This window comes from Sceloporus occidentalis, unplaced genomic scaffold (genome assembly GCF_023333645.1).
Source record: "Sceloporus occidentalis isolate IW3139 unplaced genomic scaffold, rSceOcc1.0.p SCAF_222, whole genome shotgun sequence".
NCBI classification, from domain to species: Eukaryota; Metazoa; Chordata; class Lepidosauria; order Squamata; family Phrynosomatidae; genus Sceloporus; species Sceloporus occidentalis.
Window position 1 is genome coordinate 300,302 of NW_028317202.1, and position 22,418 is coordinate 322,719.

At 42.7% G+C, this 22,418-nt stretch overlaps 1 protein-coding gene across 1 annotated transcript in view; it reads left to right on the forward strand.

Annotated features, from left to right (window-relative positions):
* The window catches only part of LOC149276974 (endosome/lysosome-associated apoptosis and autophagy regulator 1-like), a 30,681-nt gene extending 12,165 nt beyond the window's left edge, over window positions 1-18,516 (forward strand). Inside the window, exons 14-20 of the mRNA XM_089503183.1 lie at window positions 900-1,074; window positions 1,442-1,538; window positions 3,715-3,816; window positions 17,083-17,209; window positions 17,771-17,949; window positions 18,169-18,334; window positions 18,451-18,516. Of these exons, the coding sequence (XP_089359309.1) occupies window positions 900-1,074; window positions 1,442-1,538; window positions 3,715-3,816; window positions 17,083-17,209; window positions 17,771-17,949; window positions 18,169-18,334; window positions 18,451-18,516 (912 nt within the window). The remainder of the gene's footprint in view (window positions 1-899; window positions 1,075-1,441; window positions 1,539-3,714; window positions 3,817-17,082; window positions 17,210-17,770; window positions 17,950-18,168; window positions 18,335-18,450) is intronic.
* The last annotated feature ends 3,902 nt before the right edge of the window (window positions 18,517-22,418 follow it).

Below are 22,418 nucleotides of genomic sequence, written 5' to 3' on the forward strand. Positions count from 1 at the left end.
CCGGTGCAGACTCCCCGGGGTCTTGCAGGGCCGGCGGGGGACAGCTACGCAGTACGCGTACTCAACTTCCGGTGCTGGCACTTCCGCCATGGCAAGTGCCGGCAAGGAAGATTGTTAGTGTACATCGCGCAGACGTTCACCGGCAGCGGCGATGCGAGCGTAAATAGCCTCCGCTGCCGGCACATCTGCACGATGTGCTTTAACAATCTCCCTTGCCGGGAATTCCCACAGGGGGAGTCCCGGCAAGGGAGATTGTTAAAGCACATCGTGCAGACGTGCCGGCAGCGGAGGTTGTTAACGCTTGCATCGCTTGCATCGTCTGCGCAATGTACACTAACAATCTTCCTTGCCGGCACTTGCCATGGCGGAAGTGCCAGCACCGGAAGTTGAGTACGCGTACTGCGTAGCTGTCCCCCGCCGGCCCTGCAAGACCCCGGGGAGTCTGCACCGGTAAGTCCAGGGGGGGGGCCTCTTGGGGCAGAGTGGCAGCATATCTCAGCAGGGGGTAGAGTAGCAGCATATCCCAGGGGGGGCACATCTCAGGGGCAGAGTGCATATCTCAGGGGGGGATAGAGTGGCAACATATCTCGGGGGGGCAGAGTGGCAGCATGTCTGGGAAGGGCAGAGAAGCAGCATATCTCGCGGGGGCAGAGTGGCAGCATATGTAAGTGGTTTTTTTTTTTACCAAGACATTTTTTTCTTTAAAAAAGCACCTAACTTTTAGGGTGCGGCCTATATTCGGGTGCGGCCTATATCCGAGCAAATACGGTGTGTATATATATATATATATATATATATGTATAGTGTGTGTGTGTATATACATGTACATACATACATATACAGTATATACTGTTTCAGTAATGGTTCTGAAGTAATTATAATCATATTACTTGTCCCAGGGTCGAAAACTGGCATCATGTGTGGACAATGTGACAGATCCGAGAGGGGCTGAGAGGGAGTCGTGGAATTCTGTTGCTTCCTATGCTTGTCAGTCCATTATTGTCCCATCAGACACAAGTGGTCGCAAGACATTACTGTCATCTCAGCCAATCAGTATTGCGGACCACTTAATTGGTGAGCAAAGAAAACACCCAGACACACATGTTAACACCATACACTTACACAATCTAACACCATACCATGTTAACGTTGTATGCTCACAAACGTTAACATATTACGGTAACACACACACATTGCTTCATGCAAACACCACACACTCATGTACAGGAATGCTAACCTCATACAGCTATCATACACACACACCAACACCATACACTTATATACATGCACATGTCAGACTCAAACAGCCCAACATACGTCTATGTCTATGTAATATCTTTGCTTGCAACAATGTACAAATCTGAAGGTACAAAAGTAAATTTATAGAAGTGGTTTGCAGAATATAAAAATTTCTAATGTTTTCTTCTCATTTCTGTAACAGGTGTGACAACAAAGACTTCTCTGGATGGCATATCTTCTCCTGTAGATCTGTTCCCTGGAGAACAGCCAGGGATACAGGACATCATATTCTATTATAGGTATAATCCAGGTTGTTTGTCTCTGTCTGTATAATTATTATTAACATTATTATTTTCTTCATAGTTAGCATAGAGTCTGTACTATGTGAATGATGAATGATCGGTTTTAATTGGTATCACAAACCCAAGATTGAGCAGTAAATTTAGATTGTAAAAGTCGCATTCCTGGGTCAAGTTTTAACCATGTGAGACACACTTATTCATACTGTGAATGACGGGGCTGGGTTGGGATGCAGGAGGCTGTTTACAGTGAAGGAAAAAATGTATTTCATCCCCTGCTGATTTTGTACATTTGACCACTGACAAGACGTAATCAGGCTATAATTTTAATAGTAGGTTTATTTGAACAATGAGAGACAGAATAACAACAAAAAACTCCAGAATAACGCATTATAAATTGATTTGCATTTTACTCAGTGAAACAAGTATTTGATCCCCTATCAATCAGCAAGATGCCTGGCTCCTAGGTGTCTTTTATACAGGTAATGAGCTGAGAATAGGAGCACTCTCTTAAAGGGAGTGCTCCTAATCTCAGTTTGTTACCTGTATCAAAGACACCTGTCCACAGAAGCAATCAATCAGATTCCAAACTTTCCACCATGGCCAAGACCAAAGAGCTGTCCAAGGATGACCTACACAAGGCTGGAATGGGCTACAAGACCATCACCAAGCAGCTTGGTAAGAAGGTGACAAATAGTTGGGGCGATTATTCACAAATGGAAGAAACACAAAATAACCGTCAATCTCCCTCGGTCTGGGGCTCCATGCAAGATCTCACCTCATGGAGTTTTAATGATCATGAGAACTATGAGGAATCAGCCCAGAACTACACGGCAGGATCTTGTCAATGATCTTAAGGCAGCTGGGACCGTAGTCACCAAGAAAACGATTGGTAACACACTATGCCGTGAAGGACTGAAATCCTGCAGCGCCTGCAAGGTCCCCCTGCTCAAGAAAGCACATGCACAGGCCCGTCTGAAGTTTGCCAATGAACATCTGAATGATTCAGAGGAGAACTGGGTGAAAGTGTTGTGGTCAGATGAGACCAAAATTGAGCTATTTGGCATCAACTCAACTTGCCGTGTTTGGAGGAGTAGGAATGCTGCCTATGACCCCAAGGACACCATCCCCACTGTCAAACATGGAGCAAAATTATGCTTTGGGGGTGTGCGAAGGGGACAGCACAACTTCACCGCATCAAAGGGACGATGGATGGCAAGAAAGGAGTGGCCAAGGCAAGAAAGGAGTGGCTCAAGAAGCACATTAAGGTCCTCGAGTGGCCTAGCCAGTTACCAGACCTTAATCCCATAGAAAATCTGTGGAGGGAGCTGAAGGTTCGATTTGTGTGTTACTTTTAATAAAAGTGTGGTTAACACACCAAAATTGGACCAAAAAAAATCAACAATAGCAATTATATATATATATATATATATATATATATATATATATATAATTGCTAACAGCAATCACACTCCTACCATGCCCAGGCAGCCAGTACATGCTAGAACCTGGGCAGGATAGGAGTTTGATTACAGGCTCCCTATGCCATGCTATCCCCCCCCACACTTACACATCCATGCTATCACACACTCATTCACAAACATTCATTCATATACTCATTCACTCCCTAAATCACGCATACTTGCTCATACACCCTCCCCTTACCTGAACTGCAGATCTCTCACTTGCAGACTCCTGTAGGGGCCCGGCTGTGCAAGCAACTTCTCTTGTCCCACCCCCAGGGGAAGAAGGAAGGGAGTAGAGTCACGTGACGTGCATTCACGCGACTCCGCTGGGTTTCTGCTTTTCCTGGCCGGTACAAGAGACGCTGCTTTCACACTGTGAGCACAAGTGAGCACAAGTAAGCAGCCTGGCCCCTGCAGACGATTATTTTGGCTGTTTATTTTATTATCGACATTTTGCCGATAATGCCCTTTTCGGCTGTTTGCTCATTCATCCAGTAGAGTATTTGTGAGGCAAATTTTCAATCAAGACAGATTTGAGAATAATTGTAGACAGTGGCAATAGCGTGCAATGTTGGTTGGAAGGGCCATGCATAAAGAGGTATGGTTAAAAGATCACTCAGTTAAACTACCGTAAATATATAGTCTGTTGAAGACAAGTACTGTTAATGCACTACGGAAAATTATGTTAAAGGTTTTTGTTTTTGTTACAGATCCAAAGAAGTCACTCAGTCGTGCAGCTCTGGCCGTGCCACCACTGTCCGTCTACGTTGTAATCCCCAGCTGAGAGGCGAAGGTGCTTTATCTGTGTCAAGGTAATAAAATCAATTTAAAAGAGTCTTTATAAAATTGCCTTTATTGTATACTTGAACCTATGTTAACAGCCCACCCTAATCAAATCAACCTGACATGTGTATATGTAATATATATATATATATATATATATATATATATATATATATATATATATATATATAGTGACATTCATGTAGGATTGGTGGTGGAAGGGAGGTATGTTTCTCCTAGATTCCTTTCCTATGTGAAGTAACACCAGAGTCTTCCACCTGCTAGGTGATTAATTTAGGTGAATGAGAGGGCGGATATAAAAGGGAAGCCAGGAGGGCAGGTAGCTCTCTTGCTGAGGACACAGAAAGCCTGTCTGTGGGAGATACATGTGGGTAAAGGTTGCTGGACATATTATGTTAAGTTGGCAGAGAGAAGCTCTTCAGCTGGTAGTGAGGGACATCCCTTGTATAATAAGTGCTGGACAGGCAAGGTATTTCTTTTGTTGCTGTATTGTTATATTTCTTTTGTCTTTGCAACCTTTCTAATAAACCTGACCCTGTGTCAGATTGCACAAACTTACTGCTGTTTGCCTGGTTTGAATGAAGACGGGCACTTGTCCCTTGACCTCAGCGAGGGGCGATCCCTGACCTATCTCACAATATATATATATATATATATATATATATATATTGTGACAGGCCTCCCCTTTCCTTGGGATTTTTGTCAAGGATCTTGGCTGTAACCACGGTCTTCTAGGATAAATGAAGTCCAGGACACATCCATCTCAGCTTCAATGTTTATTTTAAAGGAATAAACAGCAGCAGTTCTAAGTAGAATAACAGTCTTTGCTTTAGCACTTGCTTAGGACAAAACAAGTTACCATCAATATGGCTTTGCAGAGAGAAACCACCCCTCAGTTTATCAGCTCTCCTATCTGGCATAACAGTGGCCTCCTCCTCTGACTCAGGCTCAAACCCTTTAACCTTCTGCCTGCTAATTAATCAGCCACAGGTGAGCTGTTACTTAGTCCACACCTGTGGAGCTCCTGTCCAGAATGCAGGCTCTGGACTGGATCAAAACAGCAATTAGTGCTGTTGGAGCACTGTCCCACCGTGCTCTTCCAGATGCTCCGCCCCAGGGACCCTTACCATGTTTTGCAAACTGCCAGTAGTGCAGTTTGTAAACAAACATATTTCCCTGGGACATATTTTAACCCCTTCGTGACAAAGGCTGATTTTACTTTTTGTACCCTTCGTGACAATGGCCGTTTTAACATTTCTGCGCTGCTCGTGTTTAGCTGTAATTTTCTTCTTTCCCGTTTACTGAACCCACACACATTAGATATTTTTTTCAGGACAAGAAGGGCTTTCTTTAGATGACATTGTTTTGATTGTATCATATTATTTACTATTAAAAAAAAAAAAGTATAAAATATGGTGAAAAATTTAGAAAAAAGACTGTTTCTAACTTTTAGTTGAAAAATCTTTTACTCATCTATAAAAGGTAATAAAAAAACCTGCTAAATAGATTCTACTATTTGTCCTGAGTTTAGAAATACCCAATGTTTTTATGTTTTTTTGCTTTTTACGGCACGTTATGGAGCAATAAGTACAGGTAGTGTTTTGCTATTTCAAAGCCATTTTTTCCAAATCTGGTAATTCTTCCCCCCATGTGCCATTTCGGGTATCTTTGAAGCCGGCCAATGCAATTTACCCCATCAAATCATATATTTTTGAAAACTAGACAGCCCAGGGTATTCCAAATGCTGATATTTTAACCCTTTCCAAGCACTTATTCTACCATTAGCCTTTGTCAAACTTTATGGTATGAATGATTTTGCCTGGCTGTTTGGGGGCAAAAGGGCCACATTTGGGGCATGCACATTTTTCAATATTGAACTTTGGCATTTGGGGATCCACTGCCCATGCCCTATTTGGTACATCTTTGAGCCGGGCCATTTTAGTGTGCCCAATAAAGCTATATATTTTTGAAAACTAGACACCCCAGGGTATTTCAAATGCTAGTATTTTAACTCTTTCCATGCACCATATCTACCACCAGTCTTTGTCAAACTTTGTGGTAGTCATTTTTTTGCATTTGTTTTTTCACACACATTTTACTTAGGTATGGATAAACAGGTTCTCGTATATGTCACTATCACAAAACACCCCAATATGTGTTCAGCAACATCTCCTGAGCGCAGTGATACCCCACATGAATGATTTTGCCTGGCTGTTCGGGGGCAAAAGGGCCACATTTGGGGCATGCACATTTTTCAGTGTTGAACTTTGGCATTTGGGGATCAAATAGGCCCATGCCCTATTTGGTACATCTTTGAGCCTGGTCATTTCAGTGTGCCCAACAAAACCATATATTTTTGAAAACTAGACACCCCAGGGTATTTTAACTCTTTGCATGCACACATTTTACCACCAGCATTTTTTCAAAGTTTGCAGTAGTATTTTTGTGTGTGTATTTTTCCCACACACACCTACTTTATGTATGAATTTACAGCTCCTGGTATATGCCGCTGTCACACGACACCCCATTATGTGTTCAGCAACATCTCCTGAGTACAGTGATACCCCACATGCATGGGTTTGTCATTTTTGGGGGGAACTAAAAGGCCACATTTGGTACGTGTGCATTTTTCTAATTGGAAATTAGATGTGTGGCCATCCTTCCCCCCGTGTTAATTGGGACCTTGTTGAACCCGGCCAATTCAATTTACCCCATCAAATCATATATTTTTTAAAAGTAGACACCCCATGGGCATTTAATATGCCAGTATTTTAACTCTTTCCATGCGAGAATTGTTTTAAGCTAATATGCTAATTTTAGGACTTGCTCACAAAAATATATATTTTTTTATTTTTTTTTGCCTTTTTAATTTTTTTAACATTTTTTTTCAACTTGAAGGTTCCCCTGATAGTGACATCAGTGGGAAATTATTTTTACATTTTACTGTTTTTTTACTATTTTTTTCTAATTATTCATTTTATTTTATCTTTAATTTATTTTTTCTAATCACACTGTGATTAGAAAGCTGAGCTCCATTGACTTGCATGGTTGGATGCAGTACCTATATTCAACCTGCAAGTGGAGCCAGAGTTCTCTAGAGGGTCTGGAGACCATCTAGCAAACTTTTTAGACTTTATTGTTTTTCTTTATTGAATTTTCCCGGACCGCCGCCATCTTGCTGATGGCGAAGATCACCGGCAGCTGCGGCTGTGACCGCTCTCCGGAGCGGTCACAGTCCATCCCCAGGTAAGTGTTTGGTGTCGCTGGATGCCTCCTGATCGAGGCATTCCAGCGACACCATTTAAGTTTAGGAGGCGATCGTTGATCGCCTCCTAAACGCTTTTAAAACGGGCGTCCGCCGCCATACAAAGTATGGCGGATGTCGACGCCCCGGGGAGGGGCCAGAGATGGCCCCTTTGTGCCGATAATGGCGTTGCTGAATGCCTCGAGGTCGAGGCATTACAGCAACGCCGTTTCGGTGCAGAACGCGAAAATAGATCACTTTCTGCACCTGTTTAATGACGTGCCGGTCCTGGCACGTTATTTGTCGTTATCGACTTGAATTTCCGTGACGTGCCCGGACCGGCAATTGTCATCAAGGGGTTAAAGCAGGCTACTATTGACCAAGGCTGGTCTAAAATACCTGCCATCTATCACTTTACCACACCTTTTGTCACATATCCTCCCCCCCAGCTCAGACCTAAGGGGTTGAGCGACCATGGATATCAGAGCATGTACTCTGGAAAGGCCATCAGCATTTCCCTGTTTGAGGCCTGCCCTGTGTTCCACTGTGAAATTAAAGGATTGCAAACTCAAAAACCACCTGGTAATTCTGGAGTTTTTCTCTTTGTTTTGACACATCCAAGTCAAAGGTGCGTGATCTGTTATTAATCGGAATTTCCGACCTAGCAGGTAGTATTTAAGAGACTCTAATGCCCATTTAAGGCTAGGTTTCCACTTGGGTTTTTGTCCTGCGTTTTTTTTCTTGATGAAAAACGCCAAGAAAACTGCCACTGCATTTTTCTGCGTTTTGGCCTTTCTGTGGAAATTGCTTTTTTTGACCTTAGGCAGTTTTTCCAGCCTTTACAAGTTAGAAGTTTCACCCAGCTAAAAGGGATTAGGATAAATGGCAAGTATCTGCCCCCTGCTGTCATTTACTTGGTAGAGTTCTACTTAAACGCCCCGGCGGACCCTTTTGTCACTTTTCTGTGGTTTGTAAGGCGTGCTTTATTCCGAATGTCTGCTCCTCTAGGAAGATTGGCCCCAAATGATGGTGCAAATTGTTTGCTGTTGCTTTTGGCACGCAGGATCCAGTTGATGTGTCGCGTATGTTTGTTTGTAATGGCATGTTTGTTCCAAATGGTGTAGAATTCAATATGAACTTTGTTTTGTGTGAAACTGTTTGTTTCCAGCCTATTTCTCGTAGGACACACAGATACTGGGTCCATCCTCTGCATTGTAACTGTGGAAAAAACGCCATAAAAAACGCCAAGGCAATAAACCCACATGGCTTTTTCATGGCGTTTTTTCTCTCCCATAGACTTCTATTGGAGAAAATCGCCAAGATTTCCTTGCAAAAAACGCCAGAGTGTCAACATGCTGCGATTTTGAAAAACTGCCACAGAGCCCAAAAAAGCAGAAAAACGCCAAAGAGGACTGAAAAAACGCCAAACAAAAAAACGCCAAGTGGATATGGCATTCTGCGATTTCCTATTGAAGAACAGCTAACATCTGGCTGCTGCGTTTTTTCACTAAAAAAACGCCAGGTGGCGCTATTGGCGTTTTTATGGGCGTTTTTAGCTAAAAAAAACCAAGTGGAAACCTAGCATAATAGCGAGACACTCCTTTTCTACAATAGAGTAGTTTTTCTCTTGTGGGTTTAGTTTCCGGCTCAAAAAGAACACAGGATGTTCTTCACCCTGATATTCCTGGGAAAGGACAGCTCCTAAGCCCACATCAGAAGCATCCGTCTGAACTATGAAGCTTCTGGAGAAGTCCGGAGTTACTAAGACTGGTCGGGCACAGATAGCCTCCTTCACTCTTTTAAAAGCTTTGTCTGCTTCAGGGCTCCATTTAACCATAACTGGGTACCTTGCCTTAGTGAGGTCAGTTAGAGGAGCAGCAAATGGTAGCAAAATCTGGAATAAACCTCCTATAGCAGTGATGGCGAACCCGTGGCACGCGTGCCGCTGTTGGCACGCCGAGCCGTCTCTGTGGGCACGCCGTGACTACAGTAATATACTATAGTCACGGCGTCCCCCGGACTACATCTCCCACAGTTCTCAGTGCTGAGCGCCGGGCGACTGGATATGACGCTTATATCCAGCCCCGGCGCCCAGCATAAACAGCTGTGCGCGGCTGCACTGCACGGAAGAAGCAGAAAGGAAAAAGCAGAAAGGAGGAAAAGGAAGCAGAAAGGAGGAAAAGGAAGCAGAAAGGAGGAAGAAAAAGCAGAAAGGAGGAAGAAAAAGCAGAAAGGATTAAGAAAAGGTAAGATTTGTGGAGAACCAAGGTGGGTGGGTGGTTGATTATTGGGGGGGTCTGATGTGGAGAACGAAGGTGGGTTAGGGGGGTCTGATGTGGAGAATGAAGGTGGGTGGGGGCATCTGATGTGGAGAATGAAGGTGGGTTAGGGGGGTCTGATGTGGAGAATGAAGGTGGGTTAGGGGGGTCTGATGTGGAGAATGAAGGTGGGTGGGAGGGGGTCTGATGTGGAGAACAAAGGTTGTGGGGGGGTCTGATGTGGAGAACAAAGGTGGGTTGGGGGGGTCTGATGTGGAGAATGAAGGTGGGTGGGGGGGTCTGATGGTGGAGAATGATGTGTGTGCATATACATATGGTAAGGCATATGTATGGGCACTTGGGCAGGCATATGTGTGTGTGTATAGGGCAGCTGTGTATATGTGCGTGTATGTGCATACGTTTATGGGCAGTGTATATGTGCCCACAAAAGGTGTCTTTAAAAAAATACATGCACGTGTACAGTTGTTTTTTTTTGTTTTTTTTCAATACAAAAAATGTTTAATGGAAAGCTCTGTTATTGTGTTTTTCTTTTTAAACAAAAGCTGTTAATTAGTTTGAAAAACTGTACGAATTGTTTTTTCTAAACTAAAACCTCGTTATTCAGGTTTAATGGCAGTGTTGGCACTTTGAAAAAAATAAGTCGTTTTGGTTTGCAGTTTGGGCACTTGGGCTCAAAAAGGTTCGCCATCACTGTCCTATAGTAACCAGTCAAACCCAAAAATGCCCTTACTTGTTTTTTCGTAAGTGGCTGTGGCCATTTTTGTATGGCTTCCACTTTTGCAGTTTGTGGTTTAACCAATCCTCTCCCAATTGAATATCCTAAGTACTTAGCCTCTTCTAAGCCAATAGTACATTTGGAAGGATTGGCAGTTAAACCTGCCGAGCGGATAGAATCAAGCACTGCTTGAACTTTTGGAAGATGGGATTCCCAGTCTGTACTGTGAATGACAACATCATCCAAATAAGCAGCGGCATAGCGAGTATGGGGTTTAGGAATTCTGTCCATCATTCGTTGGAATGTGGCAGGTGCACCATGTAACCCAAATGGCAATACAGTGTACTGAAACAGTCCACTGGGTGTTGAAAAGGCTGTTATTTCCTTGGCCCGGTCTGTGAGAGGGACTTGCCAGTAACCTTTTGTCAGGTCTAGAGTTGTCAAATAGCGTGGTTTACCCAGTCTTTCTATTAACTCATCAACTCTTGGCATTGGGTACGCGTCAAATTTTGAGATGCCATTCAACTTCCGATAGTCATTACAGAATCTCCATGTGCCATCGGGTTTTGGCACCAATACAATAGGACTGCTCCAGTCACTCTGAGATTCCTCAATGACTCCAAGTTTTAGCATATTTTGTCGACCTCTACGTTTATAGCCTCCCGCCGGGCCTCAGGTATTCTATAGGGTTTGAGATTAACCCTTTTCCCTGGTTCCGTGACTATGTCATGTTTGATAACATTAGTCTTTCCTGGGACTACAGAGAAAACATCCTTATTTCTTCTGATAAAATCCCTGACCTCTTGCTTCTGATGTATAGCTAGTGTCTCGGCTATATTTACCTCTGGCTCGGCCTTAGGAGGTTCTGAAGGCTTTAAAGCCACCAAGACCTCTCTGTCTTTCCAAGGTTTCAGCAGATTTACATGATACAACTGCTCAGGCTTTCTTCTACCTGGTTGCCTAACTTTATAATTGACGTCACTCACTTTCTCGATTATCTCGTATGGTCCATGCCAAGTTGCCAGGAACTTATTCTCTACTGTAGGAACCAGCACCAACACCCTGTCTCCAGGCTGAAACACTCTGATTCGAGCATTACGATTATAACTGTTTTTCTGAGCCTGCTGAGCTTTCTGCATGTGTTCCCTGACAATAGGCAAAATAGTAGCCATTCTATCCTGCATTTGAGTTATGTGCTCAATTACACTCCGGTGGGGTGTGCTCTCCTGCTCCCAGGTCTCTTTAGCTATATCCAGCATTCCACGGGGATGCCTCCCATACAACAATTCAAAGGGAGAGAAGCCTGTGGAGGCCTGCGGAACCTCCCTAATGGAGAACATTAGATATGGCAATAAACAATCCCAGTTTTTCCCATCAGTGTCAATTACTTTACGTAACATACTCTTAAGGGTTTTATTAAACCTTTCTACTAAACCATCAGTCTGTGGGTGATATACTGAGGTCTTAAGGTGTTTAACCTGCAGGAGTCTGCATAGCTCTTTGGTGACCCTGGACATAAAAGGGGTCCCCTGGTCCGTCAGGATTTCCTTGGGGATACCCACTCTGCTAAACATCAGCATTAGCTCCTTTGCTATTGACTTTGCAGAGGAATTACGTAAGGGTATGGCTTCAGGGTATCGTGTTGCATAGTCCAGAACGACTAGTATATACTGATGCCCTCTAGCGGATTTTATCAGTGGCCCTACTAAGTCCATAGCGATCCTTTCAAAGGGTACATCTATGATAGGTAGGGGAACTAGCGGACTACGGAAAGCCTTGAACGGGGCCCTGTGCTGGCATTCAGGGCACGAAGAGCAATAGTTTGTTATAGCAGCAAGCACTCCAGGCCAGTAAAAACATTTAAGGACTCTCTCTCTGGTTTTATCAACTCCAAGGTGTCCTCCTAGTATGTGGCTGTGAGCCAACCTCAATACTATATTACGGAAAGCCTGTGGAACCAACAGCTGCTTAACAGTATCTGCAGCTTTCTTTTGTACACGGTAGATTAAGTCATTTAACGTTTCAAAATAAGGGAATGACAGTGCTTCTCTAGGCTGAGCAGCAACCCCATTTACAACCTTTATATTGTTTCGGGCTGCAATTAAAGTGGGATCTTCCCACTGGGCGCTTTTAAAGTTACCAGGACTGATCCCTATGTCCAATAAGTCATCATTCTCTGCAGTATTAGCTGGCTCCCCACTAGTTTGTTCTGGGTTATCCCCCACTAGTACTGGTTTAGGGTAGTAAGATTTTCCCGGGTGTCTCTCCCGATGGTCAAAATCCAATTCGGTATTGGCAAAAAGAAACACATAATCCTCATCAGCTTGGTTAATTTCTGACAAGCGTTGGCCTGTCTTTTCTGCAGAGGCCCATAATTCTATAAAATGGGGAAAATCTCTACCTATTACCACCTGCTGGGATAGTCTAGGTACTACACCCACTCTGTACTTTAGAGAACCATTATATATTGGGGTTCCAATATTTACTTCTGCTGTGGGATACTCTCTCTTATCCCCATGAACACAGATAATTCCCACTTTTTGTACATGATCAGACTTCACATAGGGTATTACAGATTCTGCTACTAATGTGACCATACTTCCTGAATCAAGTAATGCTTTAGACATTTTTCCATTCACATTAACATAGCACCAATAAGAGTTATTATCATAAGTCATTGTTAATAGACGCAACACAATTAAACAAAAATGAATGCATTCCCTCATTTTCACCCATATTGCACTCCATAGGTTCATCCTTCAAGGGGCATTCCTTAGCCATATGACCAGCCTCATTGCACCTAAAGCACTTCACAACATAGTCTGACCCCCAATTCCTCTCCCAGGCCTATTACGTCTGGTTAACCCTCTGAGTCCTGGAGTATTGTCCCTGGTGTCCTGAGAATATAGCTGCAGTTCTTCAGCCCCCCTTAAACCCAGAACAGTCTTACCAAGTCTTGCAGAATCCTTGACCTTAGAATTGCCGGGTTTATCTGGTGAAGCAGGGCTTAACAGTTCTCCTGCAGCCACATATCTTTCCACCAAGGCAATTAGCTGGTCTGCTGTGTGTGGATCACTCTGGCTGACCCATCGACGCAGGGTCACTGGTAAACCACGCAAAAATCGATCCATCACTAGGATTTCCACAATGTGGCTAGCTGAATTAACTTGGGGTTGTAACCATTTCCAGGCCAGATGTATGAGGTCAAACATTTGGGATCTTGCAGCTTTGTCCTGGGAAAATGCCCATGAGTGGAATCTTTGGGCACGTACCGCAGAGGTTACCCCTAGACGTGCCAGGATCTCAGCTTTCAATTTTCTGTAGTCGCTTGCTTCTGCAGGCTCTAGGTCATAGTACGCCTTCTGCGGCTCTCCGCTCAGGAACGGTGCCAGTATGCTTGCCCACTCGGTAGCCGGCCATTTCTCTCTCTCTGCTGTGCGTTCAAATGCCAGAAGGTAGGCTTCAACATCATCTGATGCAGTCATCTTTTGGAGGTAGTGGCTTGCCCGAATCATCTTTGGTCCTGGGGATCTCGCCTCAGGGTCCAAGTTCAGCTTTTCAGAAATAGCTTGGATCTCCTGCTGTAGCACACGGGTAGCATTTTGCTGCTCTTCGCGGGTTACTTTAAATGCCTCAACTTGTGCCACTGCAATCTGTTGCACTAGGGATTCAGTGCTTTCTATTTGTGCTTTGGCCAGGAGTTTAACATTCTCTGCCTGGGTCAGTACCAATTGCTGCAGAACTGCACTGTTTTCTGTAGCTCTCCTGTTGCACAGTGGTGGATTGGATCAAAGCCTTGATAATATCCTCCATGTTGAGCTCTAACTGACTTCTACCCACAGACTTACGTGGGTGCCCACATACTCCACCATATGTGACAGGCCTCCCTTTTCCTTGGGATTTTTGTCAAGGATCTTGGCTGTAACCACAGTCTTCTAGAGTAAATGAAGTCCAGGACACATCCAGCTCAGCTTCAATGTTTATTTTAAAGGAATAAACAGCAGCAGTTATAAGTAGAATAACAGTCTTTGCTTTAGCACTTGCTTAGGACAAAACAAGTCACAAGTTACCATCAATATGGCTTTGCAGAGAGAAACCACCCCTCAGTTTATCAGCTCTCCTAGCTGGCATAACAGTGGCCTCCTCCTCTGAATCAGGCTCAAACCCTTTAACCTTCTGCCTGCTAATTAATCAGCCACAGGTGAGCTGTTACTTAGTCCACACCTGTGGAGCTCCTGTCCAGAATGCAGGCTCTGGACTGGATCAAAACAGCAATTAGTGCTGTTAGAGCACTGGCCCACCCTGCTCTTCCAGATGCTCCGCCCCAGGGGCCCTTACCATGTTTTGCAAACTACCAGTAGTGCAGTTTGTAAACAAACAACATATTTCCCTGGGACATATTTAACCCCTTCAGTACAGGGACGTACCTGGTACTTCCGGGTTAACAGTCACCGGTAGACCGGGACGTACCAGGTACGTCTCCTCCAAAAAACGCCCCCACATCACCACATCGCGGTGATCGTGGGGGCGCTGCTGTCTGCCCAGGACTCCTGGGCAGACATCACAGCCTGTCTAAGCATGCCCCCAAGCCTGCGATCACTTCCACGGAGTGATTTTGTAGGCAGAAACAGCGATTGCAGAAAAATCTGCAATCGCAGTTTCAGCTGCCACAGGCAGCTTCAGGGAAGGGGGGGTGTTGAATGGGTCCCCACACAAGTGTGGGGACCTGATCCAACACCCCCCTGCTGCCTGATCGCTCCATGAGAGCGTCAGTGCAGCGTTAACCCCTTCAATGCCGCGATCGCGGTATTGAAGGGGTTAATTCCCGTTTTGTAGGGGGCTCTGCTGCTGGTGGTCTGCCTGGAAGCCCAGGCAGACCAGCAACAGCAAAAACGACCCCCCAGAAGTCCTCTGATCAGTCGTGTAGGACTGATCAGAGAGACTCCTCCCCTACAATCTCCAGTCTATTGGAGATTGTGTCCCAGCTGCCAGAGGCAGCTTCAGGGACAGGGAGACAGGGCTCTTTGGTCTCCACATGAGTGTGGAGACCAGACCCCCCCACCCTTCCTCAGTTAACCCCTACCCCCCCTCTTCCTCAATTAACCCCTTCAATGCTGCGATTGTGTATGACCCCCATTGCAGCATTGCAGGGGTTAATATTAGTCCCCACAAGCTTGTGAGGACTAAATATCAGTCAATGCTGTGCTTCAATGGAGCATCAGCATTGAAAGAGTTAAAAAAAATTGTAAAAAATAATAATAATAAAAAAAAAATCAAATAAATTTTAAAAAATTAATAAAATAATAATAATAATAATAAAAAAACAGCACTGACCTGAAAGTCCAGGGTGCTTCCAGGTCAAATGCTGGGCTGGGCTGATCAGATCGCTCCTGGCCAATAGGAGTGATCGGATCATTATGGCAGCCCACGGATGACCCTGCTCTACAAAGAGAGAGGGGTCATCTAGGGTAATTATGAAAAAACACAAATTATTAATAAATGAAATAATCATAATTATTACCTGATCACTTGTCGGTGACATTTTAAGTCGCTGATTATTGATCGGTCTCCCTGATTGATGTCAGCGGCCTAAACCTGTCACTTACAAGTAATCTGATGAAAAAAAATATTTTAAAAAAATGTAAATGCACATGTTCCAGTTTTGCCCTCATAGCTTCCTCAAAAAATGCATGAACCATGCATGTGAGGTCTTGTTGGAATCAGGGGATCTTGGTGAACAAAATGTGCTTTTCTTCCACTGTTGCACTTATGGTGTGCAAGAAATTCAGTGCAACATTGAAATGTATGCGTTAAAAAAGCAGTAAAAGAATTTCCCTGTGAAGTTTGGCAGACATCAGTGAAGAAATGGCTAGCTGAAAACTGTCAAAACTACCCTAGTTGAACACCTTGACTTGTCTACTGTTCATAAATATATACTTTTATGGGGTAATTTACAGCGGGGGGCTTCCAAAATGTCCCAAATGGGATATGGGCCCAGGAAACCAATTTCTGAAAATTCCAAATGTGAAAACGAAAATGCGCATGTTCCAGTTTTGCCCTCATAGCTTCCTCAAAAAATGCATGAACCATGCATGTGAGGCCTTGCTGGAACCGGGGGATGTTGGTGAACACAATTTGTTTCACATATTCTATACAAAATATAATATAAAATCTAAAGCAACATTGCAACATATGCAAAAAAAAACAAAAAAATATAAAAATACCTCAATTTGGCAGCAATTGGCGATAAAATCCCTGTTTGAAAAGTGTCAAAATGACCCTAGTTGTACACCTTGACTTATCTACTTTTCATAAACATATAATTTTGGGGGGATAATCAGTATCTGTGACAACTATTGCAGTTATTAGACTACCATGCCAAATTTTAAAAAAATTACATTTCAAAAACGTGATGCATGCCTTGCAATATTTGCCCTATACTGGTCAAAATAGATAAAAATCCTGGCCATGTTGGGTGGTTTCCAAATCAGGACAACTTAATGAATATATTTGGGATAATTTTTTCCCATTGGTTCAATGTGTGTACAATTTGTATGTATACAAAACTGTAAAAACAATGTACTACCCAGCTTAATATGGTTTTAAATGAAAGCCCTACTTGTGCTGAAAAAAACAATATATGATTTGTGTGGGTGCACCAATTGAAATTGAATAGAAATTACAGTTGAAGACAGACATGACAAAAACACATAAACGGCTCCGGTCCTTTAGCGACACGTTAGTATCAAAATCCCGGACCTGAAGGGGTTAAAGCAGGCTACTATTGACCAAGGCTGGTCTAATATACCTGCCATCTATCACTTTACCACACCTTTTGTCACAATATATATATATATATTGCTTAGGAAATGCAGCACACTCAACATACATACTGTACATATGCATGTAAATAAGTACATACATATATAAAGTCATATGCCACTGTGCACTTCAAAGATATCAGAGATTTAAATAATATTATTAAGAAATAGAAAGTGAACTATGAATGGTAACTAATGCTTCTTGTTTCATGTAGTAAATGCCCAGAAGGAACTTGTGATGGCTGTACCTTTCATTTCTTATGGGAGACAGAAGAGGCATGTCCCCTGTGCACTGTCCAGGACTACCACATTATCACTAGTGTGTGTCATCATGGGCTTCAGGTATTTTGAGGATCAAAAGTAATATTTGTTTTGGCCCCTTCTACATCAAAAATAAATCAGTGACATACTAATCTGCATGTAGATACATATGCCTCTTTATTTAGCAACACATTTTGCAAGTGCATCCCTGGAGTTATAATTATTAGATACAGGACTTTATAAGACACAAGATCTTATATATATATATATAGGAAATCTCAGTGACAGCTGCAGGAGGGCTTAGTAGTGATATGTTCTCCACAAGTTCAGCACCAGTGCAAGTGTCCACTAAATACACAAAACAAAGTTCATTACACCAAATACAGACTAAAATGTATCACAAGCGAAGGGCATATGTGTCAGTAAAGAATCACCAGAAAGAAGAAAAAATTAATGGAAGGAAGATAGTGTTGTTGTGTCATTGAATTAACATTGGTATATTATATCAAAGTACAGACTTTGTCCTTGTTGGATTAGCATTTCGAAGTGTCTTATTAGTAGAAATATAGTTTGGATTTTTGCATGGAAATGACAGATCTCCACAGGAAAAATTGGTTATGCATTTTCATCACTCTCTTCCAGAGGACAACCCCAGTGTGGAGGACACCCCGGATGTGTAAGGGTGGTGTAGATCTGCCAGCTCAAACAGTCACCATATGCAAGACCTCAGACTTTTGGCTGAAAGTTGGAATTTCTAGTGGAATTTGTTCTGCTTTGTTGCTCACTGCACTCACTGGTTACTTTTGGAGGAAAAATCGAAAGTAAGTAGTGACATTTTAAATTCTTATATATCTCCCCTTTGCCACTGATACTCTGTATGGAATCCTGAGTCAATGACACACAAAACCCCAATAAATATACTGTCTATATTTTTAATGTGTGATTTCTGATGTCTGTCATTTGTGACTTTAGTAACCACAAAATAGATATCTGCATACCATTTGCTTTGTTTCCCACCTTTTCTCTTTATAAATTTCTAGTCTGGAATACAAGTACTCACGCCTAATGATGAACGCCCCATCCAAAGAGAGTGAGCTTCCCGCTGCTGACAGCTGTGCCATCATGGAGGGAGAGGACGGAGAGGATGAGATGATTTTCCACAACCAGCACTCCCTATTGCGAAAGTTCATGTCTCTATCAGGAAAGGTGCTGTCATCCTCTCACATTTCTTCTATCAACCACACACCTCTATGATTGGTCCCATTTTCTTACAATTCAAATGCTGAACATTACTCATACTAAATGTATTTCTTTGTTCACAGAGGACTTCGGATGGATTTGACTCTGTGCCACTAAAGTCATCAGAAGGTGCAGATATGGAAATGTAACTAAACCTACCAACTTATATTGATGTGCGCCAGTTGTACATGGTCACCTGGACCATGGCGGCCACAAATTTATCATCATGAGCCCCAGTGGCCAGTTTATAGCACTACTAAAATAAAATCGTTATGGGAAGCGCTTTCTGCGAAATGCCAAATACATGCACTGCAACAGTCTTCAGCCAAACACTATTTTAGAAATAGTCGTAGAAATGAATCAGAAATTATGTCAGGCACGCCAAAAAATGCTAGTTCTTAGTTCTAAGAGCAATTGACAATTGCAGTGCACTGCCGGTTACAATGTGGATAACCAACACTGTGTTTGTACATGCAACCCTGAAATCCTTCTGCGAAAGGAGAATTTTGTTTCTGTTTTTTTTATTATATTTTTTTGGTTGAAGTGACCTTTTCTTTGTCAAATAACAAGTTCTCTTGAAACCTAAACACTTAACATATGTTTTCATTGTTGTTTATTTTTCATTAAATAAAAGGACATTTTCAAATGCTCAAAAATGTGTTTTCTCAAGCCAAACAAAATATAATACAACTCTCAACATTGACTATCCATTATTAAAGCCCAATCCAGATGACTTTCTCCCGGAAAGAAGGGCTGAGCCGTCATTTCATAAGGCATGGTTAATCTCGCCACAATTAACTTTTTGTTGAAAGAATACCTCTGACACATGGAACATGGAAATATTTACAAAGAACACACGGATACACAAACCTTTGAACCGAAATTAGTTCATTGTCTCTTTCCAAACAACATACCTCGTCACTAGTTGAAACTTGCTAAATATATTGTATTGGGCAGTAAAGTAGCTATTGCTCAAAAATGGAAAAATGAGGAGCCACAATGTCTTAAAGATGGTGTAATTTACACAATGGAATGAAGATGTAATTTGTTATGTATTCTTTTGACAAAATGTGGGTAAATTGTTCCCAGTGTGCTGCTGACAGACCAGCCTAAATAGAAATAGAAAGTGAATTGTAAAGACATATGAGAACTTGAGATAAGGATGTATATGGAAAGTGTCTGCAGCTATAGTAAAAAGCCAAAGTGGCACATTGTGTTGGCTCAAAGGGAGGTGTAGTCAATTGAGTGGGAATCCGATTCGTATGTCAGAACTGGGCAAATTATCTTTTCTTAGGACAAATCCTACAGACAGACAGCTGTAGAATCTGTGCCTAAGGCACTCAAATCCTAGATGCGAACCTTAAGAACAGGCAAATGAAGATATATGGGGGGACAAAGTAGCATATTAGGGGTTATAAAGCATATTAGGGGGGCAGAGTGGCATATCAGGGGTTATAAAGCATTTTAGGGGCAGAGTGGCATATCTGGGGCAGAGTGACATATCAGGGGTTGTAAAACATATCTGCAGCTCGCTTTCAGGGTCTTGGCCTAGGCCATCTTTATGTAGCGCAACAATTCTTTTTTCAGATCCTCAGAGAGTTCTTTGTCATGAGGTGCCATGTTGAACTTCCAGTGACCAGTATGAGAGAGTGTGAGAGCCATAACACCAAATTTAACACACCTGGTCCCCATTCACACCTGAGACCTTGTAACACTAACGAGTCACATGACACTGGGGAGGGGAAATGGCTAACTTTGGACATTTCCACTTAGGGGTGTATTCACTTTTGTTGCCAAGGTTTAGACATTAATGGCTGTGTGTTGAGTTATTTTGAGAAGACAGCAAATTTACACTGTTATACAGGCTGTACACTCACTACTTTACATTGTAGCAGAGTGTCATATATTCATGAAAAGATATAATAAAATCTTTACAAAATGTGAGGAGATGTATACTAGTACACATCACCACACTTACCACTAGGGTGAAAACATTTTATTTCTACCATTCAGGGACACACTATGAAGCGCATGAGATCACACACACAGGTGTATATATATAATTATATATATATATATATATATATATACCGTATTGGCTCGAATATAGGCCGCACCCTTAAAGTATTTTATCTAATGAACTGGAATACATGTATTTTAAAAAAATGTAAATATTTATTATACAGTTTGTCAGCATATGTTATATGTTACGGTTCCCCCCTCAATTCATAATGCACCTTACTTATAGATATGCCACTCGTCCCCCAGATATGCTACTCTGTGCCCCAGATATGCTTTATAACCACTGATATGCCACTCTGCCCCCCCCAGATATGCCACTCTGCCCCTAATATGCTTTATAACCCCTGATGTTTTATGCCCCCTAGATATGCCACTCTGACCCCCCAGATATGCTTTATGCCCCCTAGAAGTGCCACTCCGCTTCTTAGAAGTGCCCCCCCCCCCCGACTTACCAATGCACCACCAGACTCCCTGGTGTCTAGCGGGGCTGGCCGGTGGACGTCTGTGTGATGTGCGTAGAAAACAGTCTGTTGCTACCTGGGGATGGAGGTCTAGACGAAACCCCCCAAAAGTGGAAGTAGAAGGTTAGTAACCCAATTTATTTTTGTACAAGCTATATATTTTTTTTGTATTCGTTAAAAACAAAAAAATAGGTATGTGTGTGTGTGTATGTATGTAAGTGTGTCCCCAGTGTCACTTCTGTCCCCAATCAGCCCCCCCATGTCATTGCTGTCCCCATTCAGCTCCCCAGTGTCGCCTCTGTCCCCAATCAGCCCCTCCCAGTGTCACCTCTGTCCCCTTTCGACCCCCCATGTCATTGCTGTCCCCATTCAGCTCCCCAGTGTAATCTCTATTCCCAATCAGCCCCTCCCAGTGTCATCTCTGTCCCCAATCAGACCCTCCCAGTGTCACCTCTGTCCCCCTTCAGCCCCCGTGTCATTGCTGTCCCCATTCAGCTCTTCAGCGTCAGCTCTGTCCCCAGTCAGCCCACTTTAAGGTATGATCCTGGTAGGGTACTCATATTAGCCTTTACAATTTTCCTGCTGCTGTGTACTATACTTCCCATAATCCTCAGCCAGTATCATGGGGGGGCATTTAACTGGCTAAGCATCGGGGGGACATTAGCTTTTGCTTTTTTTTTTTTACCATCCTTTGTTGCTATTAAATTTACTTATGTTGAACCACATTTGAATCATATTTGTATTTTTCTAATGAATATGCGTTCAGGAAAAGATGGGCATGTATGGTGGGCTGATTCATGGCACAACGGGCCACTTCACTTGACTTGCCCCCCCAGGCCTTAGGCTGCCAGCCCTCCCCTGAATGCCGGCAACGCAAACGAGCTAGAGGACTCGTGGAGGAGACTGAGGGGTGCAAGCGTTTGCTGAAAACGTATTCATGAGCGACCGATTGGCGCCCCTCTCTCTCCTCCGCGTCCAAAAAAAAAAAAGGTGATTAACGGATATCTAATCCCCAAAATTATATATATTTTTAGGACTATTCCCCTTAGAGTACCTGCCTACAATCTATACCAATTTCAAAGGATCTTTACTCCCTATTTTGGGTTAATTTAAGACCAACTAAAAAACTATCTAAATCTAATTCTATGATTTACAATACTCTCATTACTTTAAATAAATGAAAACAAAAATTCAATAATAAATATTCATATATTATACCTTCCTCCCCTGCCATACAATATGCTATCAGAGACATCAACCTAAGTAGATGGCAGGATTGCGGAATTAGTTGCTGCGAAGATATTTCAGAATATAATAAACTGATGACTTTCCAGCAACTCAGAGATCGCTTTTCTCTTCCAACCATTGAGATCTTTTCAAAGAAAATTTAGACAAATTGTGAAAAACACAAATCTCAAGGTTACTTAAACTTCTAAAAACACTTAATAAAGATGAGAAAGATACTCCACTGTTAAAATCGGAACAAGATCTAACTATAGATTACACTATTGACGAATGGCATCGAGCCTTCCTCTTAACAAAACTTCATGTACATTCTATAAATTTAT